The sequence below is a fragment of the Tinamus guttatus genome, unplaced genomic scaffold (genome assembly GCF_059628265.1).
Source record: "Tinamus guttatus ecotype Peru unplaced genomic scaffold, ASM5962826v1 Tinamus_guttatus_pri_ptg000208l, whole genome shotgun sequence".
Classification (NCBI taxonomy): Eukaryota; Metazoa; Chordata; class Aves; order Tinamiformes; family Tinamidae; genus Tinamus; species Tinamus guttatus.
In genome coordinates, this window is record NW_028288742.1 from 10,726,028 (window position 1) to 10,742,756 (window position 16,729).

A 16,729-nucleotide genomic window follows, 5' to 3' on the forward strand; every position below is an offset into this window, starting at 1 on the left:
AGCCCAGACAGTCAGCTGCACCATCCAAACATTTATTCCCATTTTAGCAGCAAATTCAAAATGTGTGCTACAAAGAGGTATATGTACTATATGAAAGATGCCCATGGGAATCATACCATGGGAATAGGTTCTTTTCAGCTCTTTCTGCTCTGACTGCTGTTCAAGGACATGCAGATCCTTACAGGAACATATTTGAAAGACAACTTACCTGTTTGTTTTCCCTTCTGAATGTTTTATACACTACCACAGCACAAGAAATTCTTCCATAATCTTATTTCCAACAGAATTAACACCACCATTTCTGTGATCATTTTGAAATCTTTACTCCAAATAAAGGATGTTTACCTTGATCAACAAATGATACACCCTGCTAATGTACACCTGAAAGCCAGAAAATGGCACCTCATTAGCTTTTTTTTTTTTTCTTATGCTTTGTTGTTATTTTGTTTTGTTTGTTTTTTAAGCTCATTTACTGCCATCTCCTGGCACTTGCAAGGCAAGAGTATATATGCTGTTTTTAACAGCCGCCAGCACTCCTATTCAATCCTACTGAAATGCTGAACTGTCCGAATCATCTAAGAAATGTTTTAGAAATACTGCTGTATTTTTTTGTGCTGTTGTCCTTTTTAATCGGAATAGATAACCCTGTTCTTTGGGTGCAGATTGGGAGAAGATTTATGTAGCTTACCTTTGTCTGGAAGCAGCAGTAAAGCTGTGTTAGGTATGGATGTTTCCGTGCTAATGCCAGAATCCTCTTTTCTGTCATCGTACAGTCCACATCGTCATCCTGAAGAATAACATCTTTCTTCAAGACTTTCACTGCATACACTTCATCTTTACCTTTTAGCTCTGCTAACATGACCTAAAACAAACAGAAGTTCTGTTTACATATGTGTAACATATCATAAATGCAGGGTTCCATACGTGTTTTAATACACTGGAAATAGAGATTTAAAAATAACATTGGAACTACATACACATCAGGATGAAACTGCATTTTTTATATTATTATGGTAAGATAATTTTAGAAAAAGATAGATTTAGTAGTAGTCAGATTTGAGAAAGCTAAGAGATAAAATTGATACAGGTTAAGAATGCAGAGGTTTATATTTTAATAAAGGGATAAAAAATTAAAGTCCATTAATCTCAAAAGGTAATTAAGTTGGTATAAACATTAATCTATTTCCCACTTCAATTCCCATTTTTGGTAGGAAGACTTGTGTGATGAACATAATGATATACAATCACACACAATTCTAGTCATTTTAAAGCTGCTGATTTTAACTGCTATTATTTAAGGTTTAAGTCCTATATCCTCATCAATTCCCTCTTGTGGGAAGGCATTTAGCAAATTACATCTTTTCAGCATACATGTGTGTTCAGCGTTTCTCTAGGCTGCTTCTGCTCGTCAGATCTGAGTGGAAATGCTCAAGTTCTGCTTCCTCCAGAGCTGAGCACACCCACCGAGGAAAAAACACACACATATAAATTGCTTGAAGTGAGTACATTTGAACTGGATGTTCTCTAGGGAGCAAAGAGACTCTTAGGCTCTTTTTTCCTGCTTCATTACTGCTTTCTTGAAAAGCATGGATATTCTTCACTATCAATACTCCAAAGCAGGGAAATATTGGCATCTCATTTCAAAATGCTTGACCCTAGTTACTGTAGTGACCTAAAGTGCATATTCCTGATGCTTACAGTAAAACCTGTTTTTACCTAGCAGATAAAGAATGGAAAGAAACCACTTTCTAAGTAGCAGTATGAATGCTTTTAAAGCAGTACAGTCAAAAATAACCCATGCACCTGAAAGAAAAGCTACCCACCTTGCCAAAGCTGCCTTTTCCTAATACTTTGATGAAGTTGAACTCTTCAAGGCCTATTCGCTTGCTCTGGGCTTGTTTGAGCTCCCCATTTTCACCATTCTCCCCAGCTTTAAGCTGGTTGTCTGCGGATGTTGTAGCTGTTGCCCTGTGTTCCTCTCCCCGGTTGTCAAATGATAGCGCTTTCCTAATGTTGTTTTCCAGCTCTTTGATTTCTGTGGACATGCGAGAGAAATTGTTCACTTTAACTAAGCATTAGAAAATCCATCTATGTTCGTTCCATATCAGTTCTGGCCAGAGATATCCATCTTGAATCTACCTCCCATCTTTTCTTATCAGCATTCTTGAATGCTAGGCAGTGCATTCTGTGGCTAAGAATACATGCTTAAACTACTTCAGTGTACAGTAACCATCCAAAAACCTGAAACAGGAAGGGTGGCCTTTTAAAAAGATCCTAAGAAAATGACACAGCCAAAACTTGAAAGATAAGTCGGAGTAGTGGCCAAGTAGTTGTTTCAGAGATTTTGGGGAGTTCCTGTACCACAGAGTAGTCCTTTGTTTTATACTGATACCCTTGTCTTCCTGAAGCACTTACTCATCTTCCTGTTTAAGTATTTTATAGATGGAACTTCAAAAGTTCAAAGGATAGTTGGGTGTCCCAGTTCTACTTGAAGTCAGTGTGAATGGAGCATCTTACTCAACTCCAGTCGTTATCAGGCACTCACCAATAAAGCAGAGGGCCACCTGAGTGCTGCTTCAAGCACGAACTATAGATCTGCTAAATGGTTCTGAAGCTTCCTAAAGGTTGTGTGGTGAGTCCTCGTGGACATCAGTGACTGCCTCAAGCACTTACATAGAGCTTTCTTCTTATAGCCTTAGAAGCAGTAACTTTCCTGGGCAGCTCAAAAGAGCTATTCTATTTAAATAGAATTTAGATATTTTCGTTGCTGTTCTTTGAACCAAAACCTCAGATACTTTCAAAATACTATTCAACCAAAGGGCTGCTTGTGAAACTTATAATTAGTTCTTGACTCAGTCTTACAATAGGTATTGCCATTGAGTTTGGAAAGCTTTTCTCCCTCTTCAAAATAGGAGTGGCAATTTTCCCAGCTGTAAATAATTTCCCAAGAATTTGACACAAAAGTATGTGCCTTCCTATCTCTGGATGCAAAAGGAGATTTTTTTATACATCCTTGTATTCACAGGATGGTACATAAGATACCTCAAGCTCAGATTTTTAAAACATAAATCAGATCAGGTTCTAAAAGTGCTGCTGACATGCATTCTGTCAGGCTGTCCTCTTCAATAAAATCATTGGTCAAATCATTGAAAGTTAAAATATTTGTTTCCAAATGAATGCATGAAAAGAATGTCTGACAAGAAACATTGTCTTATCTTCATAAAGCTATCTTCATATCCTCACCTTTATCTTTAAAGGCCACACAGACATTCTAGCATAGTCTAATCAAAGAGAAGTTGCTATTTTCACAAATACTCAACAAGGCACTTCAAGAAGGCAATTTCATTGCAAAAACTTATTAACTATCCTTCAGATAAATAAAGGCTTACTTAGGATCCATGGTACCATCTACAAATCTTCCTATGCTTACAATAAAAGTGATCGCAATAGCAACTTTACTCCTCATAGTCAAGGAAATTAATATATATCAGTTAAGAAATAAGAAAAGATATTCCACCTTGATCACATGGGGAAGTAGGTGCTGACTTTGACCTATCATCCTCCGTTGATGCGGTTCCAGGAACTTGCTGCTGAGTCTCTGCACCTGCAATCAGCTAAGAACAATTCCAAAGGGAGTCCTCAGCAACTTATATCAACAACATTAACTCACAAGAAGAAAGCATGAAGGAAACTGAAGATGTTCTAGTCTTGATGAGTCTCACAGGCAGACCTCATCCCATCTCTTCAAACACAGTGCACAATATATTCAGAGAAATTTAAGTTTTAAAGAAGAATTAAATGTAAGAATTATAATCAGTAAGCAGGAAAACTTTTGAATAGATTTCTACACAGGTTCAGGGCAGCTATCTAGTGAAAACAATTAACTACATCAAACACCAACAAGCACTGCGAACTAACTCATGCATTAAGAATAAGGCAATTTGCTTTCTCAGGAGCCACAGTTAAATATATGTTTTTCTGATTTCTCTGTGTTCTTGTATCATTTTTAAAGAGTGTACACAGAGCCTAAGGCTGCCGTAACCAGTAAAATCATGCTACAGCAGAACAGAGACAATATTTTATGAAAACACAGTCAGATTCCTCTACTTCTGCAAGTGAGAGCAATGGTTCTGTTGTCACAACCATGCAAACAGAGATAGAAAGTGTGGTCAAATTCTGATCCAGGATACACATTATGAAATCAGAATACTTCCATCAACTTTGGATGTACTCATGGTGACCTATTCTTTTGTTCCAAGAACAACAGCCTAGTTCTTCCTATAACACTGATAACACTGAAACCAATTAACTCTGCAACCACCATCTGGCAAACAGTTCCTCTTTATGAGGAGTCAGAATACTGAACATTTATCTGCATTTATGAACAGTATCATTTTGTGGTATAGAGTCCCAACCAATCAATTATTCCACACCACTTTGGAGCACGATAGTCATTTACGTTTTTACAAATGGTTGTGTCAGATCTTGTCTTTCTGTCAAATCTCCTTTCTCAAAAAGAGTAAATGTTTCCAGACTATACAGTCTCCAGGCTTGCAAAATTCAAACAGATCAGAATAAATTTAAAAATGAAATTTAGAACAGATGACCTATACTTATAAATCAAGAGCGAAAGTCTTATTCCTAATGCTCATTAAAAATAAATAAATCTTGTGCACGCTGAATTAGAGAGATTCTGCCCCAACTATTAAAGTTAAAAAGAAGTCAGGCTTATCTCATTTTCCATGTGACACTAGATAGTTAAATTACCTTTTTCCTTCTCTGCCCACTATTAGTAATTTTATCCGGAGTGACTCCAAGATCTGCAAGAACTTTAGCTATGCCCCTAGCATCCACTCCGCAGTTTGGCGCCACATTTGTTTCACAGCGTCGATGTACATTCATCTTGCAAACTGCAATGAAATGTGTCAGAAAAAAAGTATTCCATTAAATTAAATATTACCTTAGCCATGCCTTTTGTCTTACTTATACCAGACCTTATTGGACCTATTAAGAACTTTTCCAAATAACAACATAAATTCAGAATAAAAATACTTAGCTGGATTTACAGTGGCACTTGGAATGGAAATATAAAGTGATTAACCTGGTTATCATTCCTTTACTATGAAAATACAGTGGCTTTAGAATGTCACAGGAACAAGAGAAAACATGTAATGATTCTGTAAATCTTAAATAGAATTCAAAAAAACCCTTTGGAGCTTAAGATTTTAACCATTCACTGCTCTCATTCTGTCAAAGTAAGTCCTTCATATACTAATGCCTCTTGCTCTATTGTACCTAAGAAGATTAAATCCTGCTGTAGTGAAGCATAAAATCAAGAATGTTTTATTGCAAGTCTATGGCACTTTCTTTAGATCACAATCCATTTACTAAGGTCTTTCTCAAAATACCTTTGCTGGCATCTTAGTAGGGGAATAAAAAGTTTCACTGCTTGCCAGGATGGGGGAGAACATATTTGAGCAAAGAATGATTTTGTCAGGAGCCACAGAATACATTTTATCTTAAACTTCACTGCCCTCTTGTGGAACAAGGCTTAAAGAAAGCAAAATTCCCAAAACAAATGAGCACTATATTAACAGTCAATCAGTCAAATTTCTCATTTCATTACTCACACTCCCCCACTACCAAAAAAAAAAAAATAAAGATAGGTATTTATAAAATTTAATTATGTTGTTAGTCAACAAGGTTTTCAACACAATTTTAAACAAAACTGATATTAAAATAGCTGTGCAAAGAGGCATTATTTCTGAGGTAATCATAAGCACTTCAGAACACAGGTGCCCTTGATTTTGGGGCATCTTTCTGCTCCCCAGAATAGCAGGAAGAAATTGCTACATATTGTATTCGGTAACCAAAAGTTAGTGGCAAGCTCAATATTTGACTTGAGACTCAAAATAGAAGACAATAGGAACTGAACTGCTTGAAATAAAGCGGGAAAAACTTGTACACTCAAATTCCATGAAAATGTTTTATAAAGAGTAGTACAGGAATAAGCAGTGAATAAATACACTCTCTGGAATACCCTTCTCATGATGCTAGAGCACCAGCCATGCAAGCACAGCTCTGAAGAGGGAGTGCTGATTGACACTCATTAAAAAAGAAGATAAAGCACAGGGAAAATTCCATTTCCAGCTCTAGAGGTCTAGATTTCATGCAGACCATACCATATTTTGTAGGTATGGATTTTTTGAACATATAGAAAGCAACACGGGCTTTCCACACTACCATTTGCATGCATCTCCCATGCTGTATATTCATACATGAGACACACATTATTTCCTACAGTTAGCAGAAAATGAGCCTGTATGGTACTTGAGAAAGAATATGGCAATGAACTAATATATTCACAAATTAAGCAGAGATACTGTAGCTTTGCAAGTAAAACCACCAGGTTAAACTGAAAAATCTCCTCTGAGCAGAGCTCCGCTATAATTAATACAGCTTTTGAACAAAACCTTTAATAACAGTGAAGCAACAGTCTGACACTAACACTGAGCACCTGCCAGAACTACTGGGCAAGGCTTAAACCTCAGGGTTTGTCACAAGACAATCTTCTCTTTACCTTTCTGGCCAGCAGTTTGCAACTTTGAACATGAGCTAGAATTATGTCTTATTTTGAGTAACTATATAAGATAAATTTTATTAATAGATTACAAGGTTTTCTATATATATGGCTCAGCGTTTCTGCCCCTTAGAGAAGCACATAACATCTTTTTTATATTCATGAAGATAGAGCTATTCATAACACTGTTACAATATCAAAATGGGTATAATTCCATTAGGTACTACTTCCTATTGATTTGACACAATCCTCAGGACATCATTCTCATAAATGCACTAATTCCAACATTTTATTCACTATTTTAAAAGACATTACATTTCTTTGCAAGTGCGGGTTCTGTATTCTACCAAATTTAGGGCATATATCTCTGCTTGAAACAGGGAAATCCATATCAAACCATTTCTGTTAGACTCCTACAGAAGCTTCATACACGGTCCAGTATATGCAGTCCACAAGAACATAATGAATCCTTTCCTTTCTGAAGGGAGAGGCCAGGACAGACTATCACAAAGCATGGTTTACCTAGATGTAAAAATACCTCATCTTCTGGACATGGAGCAACACTTGTTCTGCCTGGCCTCCTACACATACAGTCAGTTTTGAAGATGATGTTAATGTTTAAAAAGAAAAAAAAAAAAAAAAGGGCAGCGTAAAGTAGTGGTGCATAAGGCATCCTACGAGAATAATAATTTCAAAATTTTAACCACCACTACAACCCTAAAAACATGGAAAGCATATGAGTTGATAGGATGTAGACTGTCATGCTCCTAATTTTATATCAACTTGTAGTTTCCTGTGTGGCACTAAACATAGCCAGTGCAGAATTTGTTTCTTCACTTTTGTTGTCTCCATCGGCCATTGGGCTGTGTTGCAGGCAGGGTAGAGGAGCACCTTCTTACCACAAAGGCAATCCCCCACCATCCTGCTGCTTGCCTCCTATTAATTTCTGTGCATCCTAAAAAGGGCAGAACCATTTTACAGGGGTAGCATATTTTTGGATTACAAGAGCAAAGGTCTTTCCAAGTCTACTGCACTCGCTCAGGAACAAAGAGAAGCCCCGAAGTGGTAATCCTTACCTTTGCATTGTAAACCTTGTCTCAAAAGACCCCAGAGCAACGAACCACAGTGGTCACAGAAGGTGGGCACTTTGTAATTGTGAATGCTGAACTTGTGAGGCATGTTGACACTAAAACGCTGGGATCCCACTTGCTGAAAAAGGAAAGCACAGCATATTTCATTCTAATTAATCTCTTTATAATCAGTGTACACCGAGACCCTGTTATGTTTTGAAACCCCACAGAATTCAGGCAAGATAAAAGAAGTCTGCGATCAAGGGATGATCTTTTATTACGTATGCTCCAGCCCCAGAGTTCCCACTATTTTATTTGGGGAAAAGGGAAGGGCTGCTGTTGTCCAAGAGATAAAGACTGAAGTCTGCTTCCTCGTGCTTCTGGGAAGAATAAATACACAGCTATCAGGAAAGATCTGTTAATGTCGAAGGCAAGGAAGTCACTCCCAGTTGTTTTAGGAGCAGGAGGCAGAGCTAATACAGAATTAAGAAAGAGAAACAGATCACAACCCCTTACTTTTCCATAGCCCACTGTTCTTTAGGTTATGAAAATGATAACAAGAAAATGTTGCATTCAGGGACTCCAAGGTAAGATTACTTACTAATTAAAGGATGTCACTGACAAGTTTTTATAGTAGGGCAAGAGATTTATTTTGATGCTTTTCCTTCCCTTTCCTATTACCGCTGGCTTCTCTCCAGCGCTCCAGCACCCTTCCAAACAATGAGCGCATTGTAGCAGCAAACCGTACCAGCCTCCACCAGCCTGGAGCCTGGGAATATAAATCTGGGCAAGACTCTCTATCTTCTGGTGGGCACTAGGTACTACTCAAAAACAGGACTAGTAAGATACAGCCCTGTAGAACTGTATGAGAGAGCATAACTTTTAGACTTAAAATACAGTACTTTTTGGTGGTAAACCAGATATTAAAGAGTGCCTAGCCTTCAATACACGCAGTCATTTTGAAGATGATGTGAAAGCACAAACACAATGTAAAGTAGTAGCATGTAAGGCATCCTGCCTGACGCTGAAGGACCCACTCGCTGTGCAGTACCTTGTGTTATCACTACTGCCCTGTTACATAACAGGTCTTCTTTAATGCACATATGGCTTTTGCTCAGCATTGTGGCAGTCTGGATGCAGTCCCTGTTGAGGTGAGCTTTAGTGAACAATTTCTGGGTAGACTTATATATTGACATACATAAGCATACTCCATATACTATCATCTGCCACAAAATGCAGTTAAGGGATGAAGGGTTTGATCGTGATTTTTTTTTTTTTTTCGAATTAAACCAATAAAGCCCATTTAACTTGGAAATAGAGGTTAAAAATGAAAACACAGAGGTGGAATGTGCTTAAACTGTGCATTCAGACATTATAAAAAAGTTTACTAATTTGAATAAACTGCCTTACTATAATTTCCATGTAAATTAAACTGTTTTGATAATCTGTCATTCCAGAGGAAATGCTATTATTACAAAAAAATCAGAAGGGCAAAATAACCCTGTGTATCATTTATTGATTAAATGGAGGAGATGGCACTAATTTGAACAGATGAAAGAAACCGCTTTATCTAGAAAATTCATTTTATAAATATTTACCTCGTCGTGAGTTTCCTGTTTTTTTAAGCCAGCACATTTCGTTATTATAAGTTCATGGCATCTCTTGTGGACTACACAAGTGCAAACTATAAACAAAGAACAGATAAAAGTATGAGTTTTCATGAAGATTGATTTTAAAGTAAAAGCTTGAAGCCAAAGACCAGAAACACTGGGATATTAAAGACATGCTGTAAGTGACTGCTGATTTAGGGAGTTCTTAGTCTGGTTTATAAAAGCAGATGATAAGCATTTTTGAAAAGTCAATACGTTAAGAGAAATAAAGCCAAAAAATACTCAGTTATGTAAAACTACAAATCATCTTGTAAAGCACTAACTCTACTTTTTCTTTTCCTTACATAACAATATAAATGATCGATACAGTCCATGATTTTCACACCAGGTAAAAATAATCCCTGTCTGGAAAGCTTCCAGAGGAACAGAGACATAAGGACAATTCATTGTACAAGAAACTGAGAGTTGAAAATGAAGCACTTTGGCAGTCTTAGCTATACCCTTCTCTACTATGACCTCTATAATTATCTCATCTATTTAATTACAGTCTTTGCAATTACCTGGCATTTTTTCAGGGAAGAATCTTAAGAAAAATAAAAATTTAACAATTTTAAAATACAAGTAAAAATAAGAAACTAGAACCAGTAGAACTGCCTTGAGTTGGATGTACATCAAAAGATAACTAGGATAACTAGGATTCAGAGATGCTAATTTTGCTACTATTTTATATATGCTGTCCAAGACCAACTGTGTTAATCTTATTGTGACTTACTGTAAAAACCTTTTGGGGACCTCAACATGTCCAGATCTACAGTTCTGTTCTAAAGCCCTGCCTTTGTAGATATAAAGTCTCTTACTTATATTTTATAAGTTCAAACCTCCTATTGTACACTTTCTTCTTACCTTGACATTGGTATCCCTGTTTGCCTATTACACCCCTGGAAAAAAAAAAAAAAAAGTGTTTTAGAAAGCATAAAAGACAAATTTAATATATTTTTTAATCCTTTTCATGTACATAATCATTCACCATGTTCCACATTAAGACTGATTCATTGCCATACACTCTTAGGAAATAATAACTGTGGATCAGATATTAATTTTTTTTTTAAAGGTACAACTGGGTAACTTTGAAAAGCATGAATGAAGTTACTGAGGAACCACTGAAAAATGAATGTCTCTACTGCTTTTTCCCTAGCTTTATCATGGCTATTCAAGGGTCATGTAAATCTAAAAGGGATTCCTGACATACATCGCTTCTTATAAAAGGGAGTTCTTGTCGTACATCCCAAAAATAAAGGCCTTGCAGATTTAGCACCCCAAAAAGAAACACAATAAAATTCCAATAATCATCTTCCCAAAACTTACTAAGATGTATAGGAGCTCATTATTTCCAAGGAAGATGATGGTAACACTTAAGTGTCTAAACAAGAATTTGGGCAGTTTGGCAAAATGAGAAGGTCTGACATTAGATCAACACCTACACTTAGGCACGTACAGTGCAGCAGACTGGCTGTACACCTAGGATTTATGGTGTGTACTAGACAGGAGGAGATTGAACTGTGTGGCTCGGAGTAGGAAAAAAAACAAAAACACAGCAAATTACAACATTCATAAGGAAAGTCTGGCAGTCTTCTTTTATTGTTTGCAAAACTGATGACAGCTTAATACTAGAACAAAAAGGAAAACAACTAGTACTCTGTTCTGCTTATGCTTCAGTAAAGGCAAGATGGTATATTAACTCTCTAACACACAGTTAAAAAGAAAGCCAAGTTACAGCTGCTTCATACCATATAAAATCTCTGCAGTGTGAACAATATGTTGGTTGTCTAAGGTAGGTGGCCATGAACTTGTGTCCATTAACCTGGTGCACTCTGCGTCGCACGGCGCCCTGGCGCTTCCTGGGGCGCATACGCTCCCGGAACACACGTTCTTCATTGTCTTTGGGGGCTGAAACAGAAGGGAAAAGGCAAGATGAAATAAATGCTGGCTGCACCACACACAAAGACTGAAAAAATGCAGTAAACAACGCTATATTCTCCAAAAATAAAAGTAAATGTCTCTAGCTAGCAGTGCAAAAACCTTCCCTAACACAAGTGTAACTTGTTCTCTTTCAGCATCGAATACCAAAGGGCAAGTGTTTTCATTGCACAGTATATCTATCTATTAGTGATTGCAAACCTTTCTTGCTCCATTCAACCCAAGCTGTGAAGAAGTCTTCTGATTTTTTTTTTTAAACTACCAACCACACTAACGAGTTCTTAAACCGTAATTAAATAAAGTCTCCAAAGATCTCAGACTTGCATCTCACTTGATCTTCAAAATACCACTCTTCTCCCACCCCCAAGGAAGCCTCAGGAAGCGCTGACACCAGCATAGAAAGCTCAGTACCAAGCAGAACAAAAATTCTATTCCAAACCAATCACTTTGCAGAATCTCTGATTAGCATCGAAGCTTCAGGCTCTAGTGCTCTACTTCAGTATCAACACATTCTCAAAATGTTCAAGGGAATAACATTGTTTCTCTTAACCAGTTCCTGCTTAATTGTATATAAGACCTTCAATGGTACAAAAAAAGTAAAAATTTAAGTTACGTCTCTGGAATACGCTAGGTCATTTTTTTCCAAGGCAATATTTGGGGAAGCATCACTAACACCTGTATGTAAAATTTACTGCCCATTATGCAACTGTTCAGTGTGAATTAACAACAATGAATGTTACACAGTTGTTAATGAGACAGATTTTACCAGTAAACTAAAAAAAGACCTAAATCCGGTCATCTGTTGTCAGAGATAACCATATCATACACTCCTGCTCATGATTCATCTAGCTTCACATTAAAACCTTTAAAAGTATAAAACTTGTAAGTTTTTGTCCCCAGTTCCTATCAAAAGTTTGCACCAGACCATTATTCCTTTTGTACCTGCAAACTCGCTTCTCCGGGATAGATTTTTCTCATTCTTGTCTGCGGCAGAGGTATGCCAGGGCAATGCAGATAAACTGGCAGATACATAAATCTTTGGCAAGAGGCAAATTTTCTCCAACCTCCTCCCCCACCAAGCTGCCTAGCATTCTTGCCAATTCTTTCAGCAGAAAGACCCTTTCTGTGGTCATTAGTACTACAATAGGGAGAGCCATGGCTAAGATATTTGACAAGAAAAAATATTTTTATGTTGTATTCTTCTCATATATATTTTGTTAAGGCCCAGTGCTTGTATCCATACAACTTGTACTTTTTCTTCTCTTACTGATGAGTACGTTCTCAAGAATGGCTTTCTTTATGGACAGAAGATGAATGCAGTGAAACCATGCACATACCACTTCCATGCATGTCACATATTGAAAAGAATTTAAAACTTTTCCTCTCAGAATTTCACCTTCCCTGAATCATTATATCTTTTAATGTTATGCTAATGACACCTTTGGTCTATCACAAGCCTTTCTTTACACCGACTTCCCTTCCAAGCAATAACGTAGCGTTAACAATAATGCAAAGAAAAAAGAAGTCAGAACAATTACATTTGTAAAGGTAACGTCAATTTTTTAAAAGACATTCAAATAGTCCCTAATGTTATGACTCTCAAAAAGCGGAGTTGTTAGTTTATTTAGGAGCTGCTAGGAAATGGTCTTAAACTCACAAACAGGGAGTATGCGTAATGCAGAGCACAGAACCATGAGCAGAGACCCATTTCTTCCACTGCACAGCAAGGGCCAGAAACCATGAGACTGTTACAGTCACTGAAACACCCCAAAGCCTGTGCTTTATGCACACATTAGTATCTTACAAAAAGGTTACTTTGAGAATGAGATTTCACCAAGATGTGTGATGGCCAGAACGGAATTTCTAGGTGAATAAACACTGCCTTGCACAAATCTACCTTCCTTTTATCTCTGTCAAAGAATAGCCAAAAACTGAAGGTTCTAACCTTCCCTTCAGGGAAGGAGATAAGACATATTGATTATATTTGTTTTGATGCATTAAATAATATATCCATTTCTAATTACAACTCAGCCCTGCTGGAGAACGATCATCTTTCACAGAGAATGTAAAGCAAGCAGTTGGAAATCTTACCAAAGACTCCTATTCCCAGCTTTTGAATGATTTATTGACATCAAAAGCTGTTGGAAATCTTTTTTTTTCCCCCCTTCTTCTTTCTCTCTCTGTAGCATGTTACTATTAGCACGGCTCTTTTGGTTATCATCCCGATTTCAGAATTTGCTAAGGCACGCAGCCTTTGTGTGAGAAAGTTAAAATATCACTCTCCTGGAAAGTTCACACAAAATGTTAACTGCCTATAGGAAAAGAACAAGATGTTCTCACAGCGCGCAGTTCACAGTCAATACCATCAGTCTACAATATTGCTTTTTTTCTTCTTTAACATAACCCTTCATAGGCAAAGCCTCTGGAATTTTACTAAAGCAGATGAGAAATATTCTTCTTAGCTTTGCTACAGGAAGAGAATTCCAGAACATCTTTTCCTTAGCAAAAATCTATTTAAAAATGCCTGTACTTTACCCTATTTAATTCTTCAGCAGCAGTGCGTCTGCCTGCAGCTGCATCCCTCACTGCAGCCCACGCCGAGCCCTAGTTTGCTGCTACCCAAGGGGTAATAAAACGCATGCTGCACCACGCTGCTCATGCAGGACACTGATGTTTTGTGAGAGTTACAAGGTTGCTCTGTGCTGCACGTACAGATCAGGCAGTAGCTTTACCCGTCTCTCATTTAAATTAAACCCAGTACATACGCATTTACTGCATACTGAACTGTCATGCTAAAAACATTCATGTAACTGTCTCACGACATCCACTTCATTAATGAGCTACCATGCCCTCCCCAAAGTTTTCTCTTTATGCTCAGAAAAGCAAAGACTACTAGACCTCATCAGAGTAGTTGGGAGAACCCCAGGCATTTGTGCAATACAGCCAATAGGTGTTTTCAAGATGTGCTTTGAAAAAAAAAAATTAGCATCCTGAGCAATATTGGCATTTTAAATAAATTTTAAAGAGAAGAAGTCCTGCACTGGTATATGATGGATTCTAAAAAATATCTTTAAGATACAGTGTACTGCTTACACTGACACTTCTATTTCTAGCAGAGGAGTTCAAACTAAAATAAATGAATTTGTCATAGCCAGCCTATAAGCAAGTTCCAATAAAAACAGTAGCTTCTGCTAACACTATTTCTGCTCTGTAGTCACACAGGATTTACCCATCCCTTAGTAAAAAGCATTCATGCAAAGCACATTCAGTTCCCCATCCCTCAATCCTTTATATTATTTAGCTTATCCTTCCTTAACATAATATTTCAAAAGAAGAAATAAAAAGCACTCATGATAATTTCAGAATGTTCATGGTGAATCCTGTCAGCTGAGCATACTGAGTTTGGTGGTCCTTGGGAACAGCCAAATTCAGAACCCATTTCTCTTCAAGACGCCCTGAACAATGCCATTCGCCTTTTCATTCTAACCAAGAGTAACTCTGAATTATTTGGAAAACAGTAGCATATAATTATTTTAACAGACTCATGTGCACAGGCCAACACGTTGCCTACAATTTCATAAGCCACAACCCTGAAGACTTCCAGGCTTAGCTTCCAGGACTTAGAGAAGTATTAAAAAAGTCAATACAAGTATTTGGAATGCAGAAGTCAGAGGAAATTTCTAAACTTGTTTGCTGAAATAAACTGTCTGGAACTATGTTTAACGCTGTTAGCAATATATGCAATAGCTAGCCTAACAAGCAACATCTCTACAGACTTCTGGGAGAAACTAAGCGTTTTTCAGCATCTCTGGAGTGTCTTCAAATGACTGCCAGGCCTAAACATGGCCAAGGGTCCAAAAAACAGCTGGTTTAACATCAACCTGTCATGAATACAGTAGAGCTTAGCTGAACAATAAATGCAAGGGAACAAGGACACTACAGATGCTTTATTGCCGCAGATTCAAATTAAGAGCTTTTATAGTGTAATATTTCAAACACGACTGCTGCAGCCAGTGCATATGCATTGCACCATGGCTGAAGCGAACACCCACAGCATCCTGCTCAACAAGGTTGGTTTGTTACTGGCCTCACACAGAGGAGGGAGGACACTGAGGCCTGGAGGTGACCTGCCTGGCGTCACGGTGGCACTGGGAGGCTGAGGCAACCACATATTGGACAGAGCAAGACTGTATCATGATGCAGCAAAATGAGCTCCCCATGGAACCTTCCAGAACATGGCTTGGGGCCTCTGCAACAGTAGCACACATGCCACCATCAAAGTCCCTCCCAGCAGAAATCTGCATTGGAAAACTTGTTTCTCTTTTAGACCTTTGCTTAAATTCTGCCTACAAGAGGGTTTCTGCCTATGTGCGTTTAGGGGCTTCCTTACGCACACAAGAAGGTAAAAAGGGGCTTGGGGTGCAACAGGTATTACTTTCTCCTTTGGCATTTGACTTCCTTTCCTTTTCCTTAAAAAACAAATAAAAGGAAGCCATTCTCATCTGCTTTCCACAAAGTGATTGCTTACTGATGCTCCAGATCTTCTCCCTGGCCCTTTGCTAACAGCTTTCTGGACTGTTCTCCTCAGCGCTTGGAGCGCAGGGGCACCAGGAGCCCCACTCCGCCCTTACAGGCCAAGACAGGGCCGGGGCTGTCAAGGAGGGGTAAACACAAAGCCAAAAAGCACCCAAACGCCTCACACATATTAACGATCCCCCAGCACTTCCAGCACACAGAGAAACCTGATTTAGTTTCCCCAGGTTTCCCCCGTTGTCAGCCACCCCCAGCTCAGAGCTGGTACCAGAGCCACAGCACAGGGTACCCTCACAGGGCACCAAGCAACTCCCTGTTTTAGGGGGGCTGTTAATGAGACAACTGGGAGAAGCAGAGGCAAGTATTAGCTCTCACACGTGTTTGTGGGGCCCTGCTAGCTGTGCGTGCGTACATGTGTGGGAGGGGGCTCTTTGCGCCTTAGAAATGACGGGGGTGCTGATCTGATCCTGGGGGACATGTAGAAACGCAGATGCATAAATAGCTGTCAATCCATGAAGTAAGCAAACTGGAGGCTGATTCCTCCCACTCCCTTCCCAGGTTCTCCACTGGTGGTATTTAACATTAATTATAGCAATAGGGAAAAAACATGTTAGGTAAAAAAAAAAAATCCTTTTTTTTTTTTTTTTTTAAAAAGAAATATGGCACAGCTAAAAAGATTTTTTTCTTAAGTACAATTTTTACATTACACTCCACATGGCAAAAAGAAATTACATTGCTAGAAATACCACAGGGAAGTTAATGCAGCACAACAAGTTTTCTGAAAAGTCCATTTCACATCTCAAGGTTTTTAGGACAAAACTTCAACTTTCAAGAACATCTCCTGAAGACACGGCACTTTTAGCTTGAAAGGATACAATTGGAGAAAAAAAATATCACGCAAAACTAAGGCTACTTCATTCTTGCAGTGTTCTCTTTGAGGAAGAACAAAGCCTCTCTCT

At 38.2% G+C, this 16,729-nt stretch overlaps 1 protein-coding gene across 1 annotated transcript in view; it reads right to left on the reverse strand.

Moving 5' to 3' along the window:
- The window catches only part of PRKCE (protein kinase C epsilon), a 267,657-nt gene that overhangs the window by 88,332 nt on the left and 162,596 nt on the right, over window positions 1-16,729 (reverse strand). Inside the window, exons 3-10 of the mRNA XM_088524275.1 lie at window positions 11,048-11,207; window positions 10,164-10,198; window positions 9,249-9,334; window positions 7,657-7,789; window positions 4,768-4,910; window positions 3,518-3,614; window positions 1,824-2,035; window positions 689-862 (exon numbers count right to left, since the gene is read on the reverse strand). Coding sequence (XP_088380401.1) covers window positions 689-862; window positions 1,824-2,035; window positions 3,518-3,614; window positions 4,768-4,910; window positions 7,657-7,789; window positions 9,249-9,334; window positions 10,164-10,198; window positions 11,048-11,207 — 1,040 coding nt within the window. The remainder of the gene's footprint in view (window positions 1-688; window positions 863-1,823; window positions 2,036-3,517; window positions 3,615-4,767; window positions 4,911-7,656; window positions 7,790-9,248; window positions 9,335-10,163; window positions 10,199-11,047; window positions 11,208-16,729) is intronic.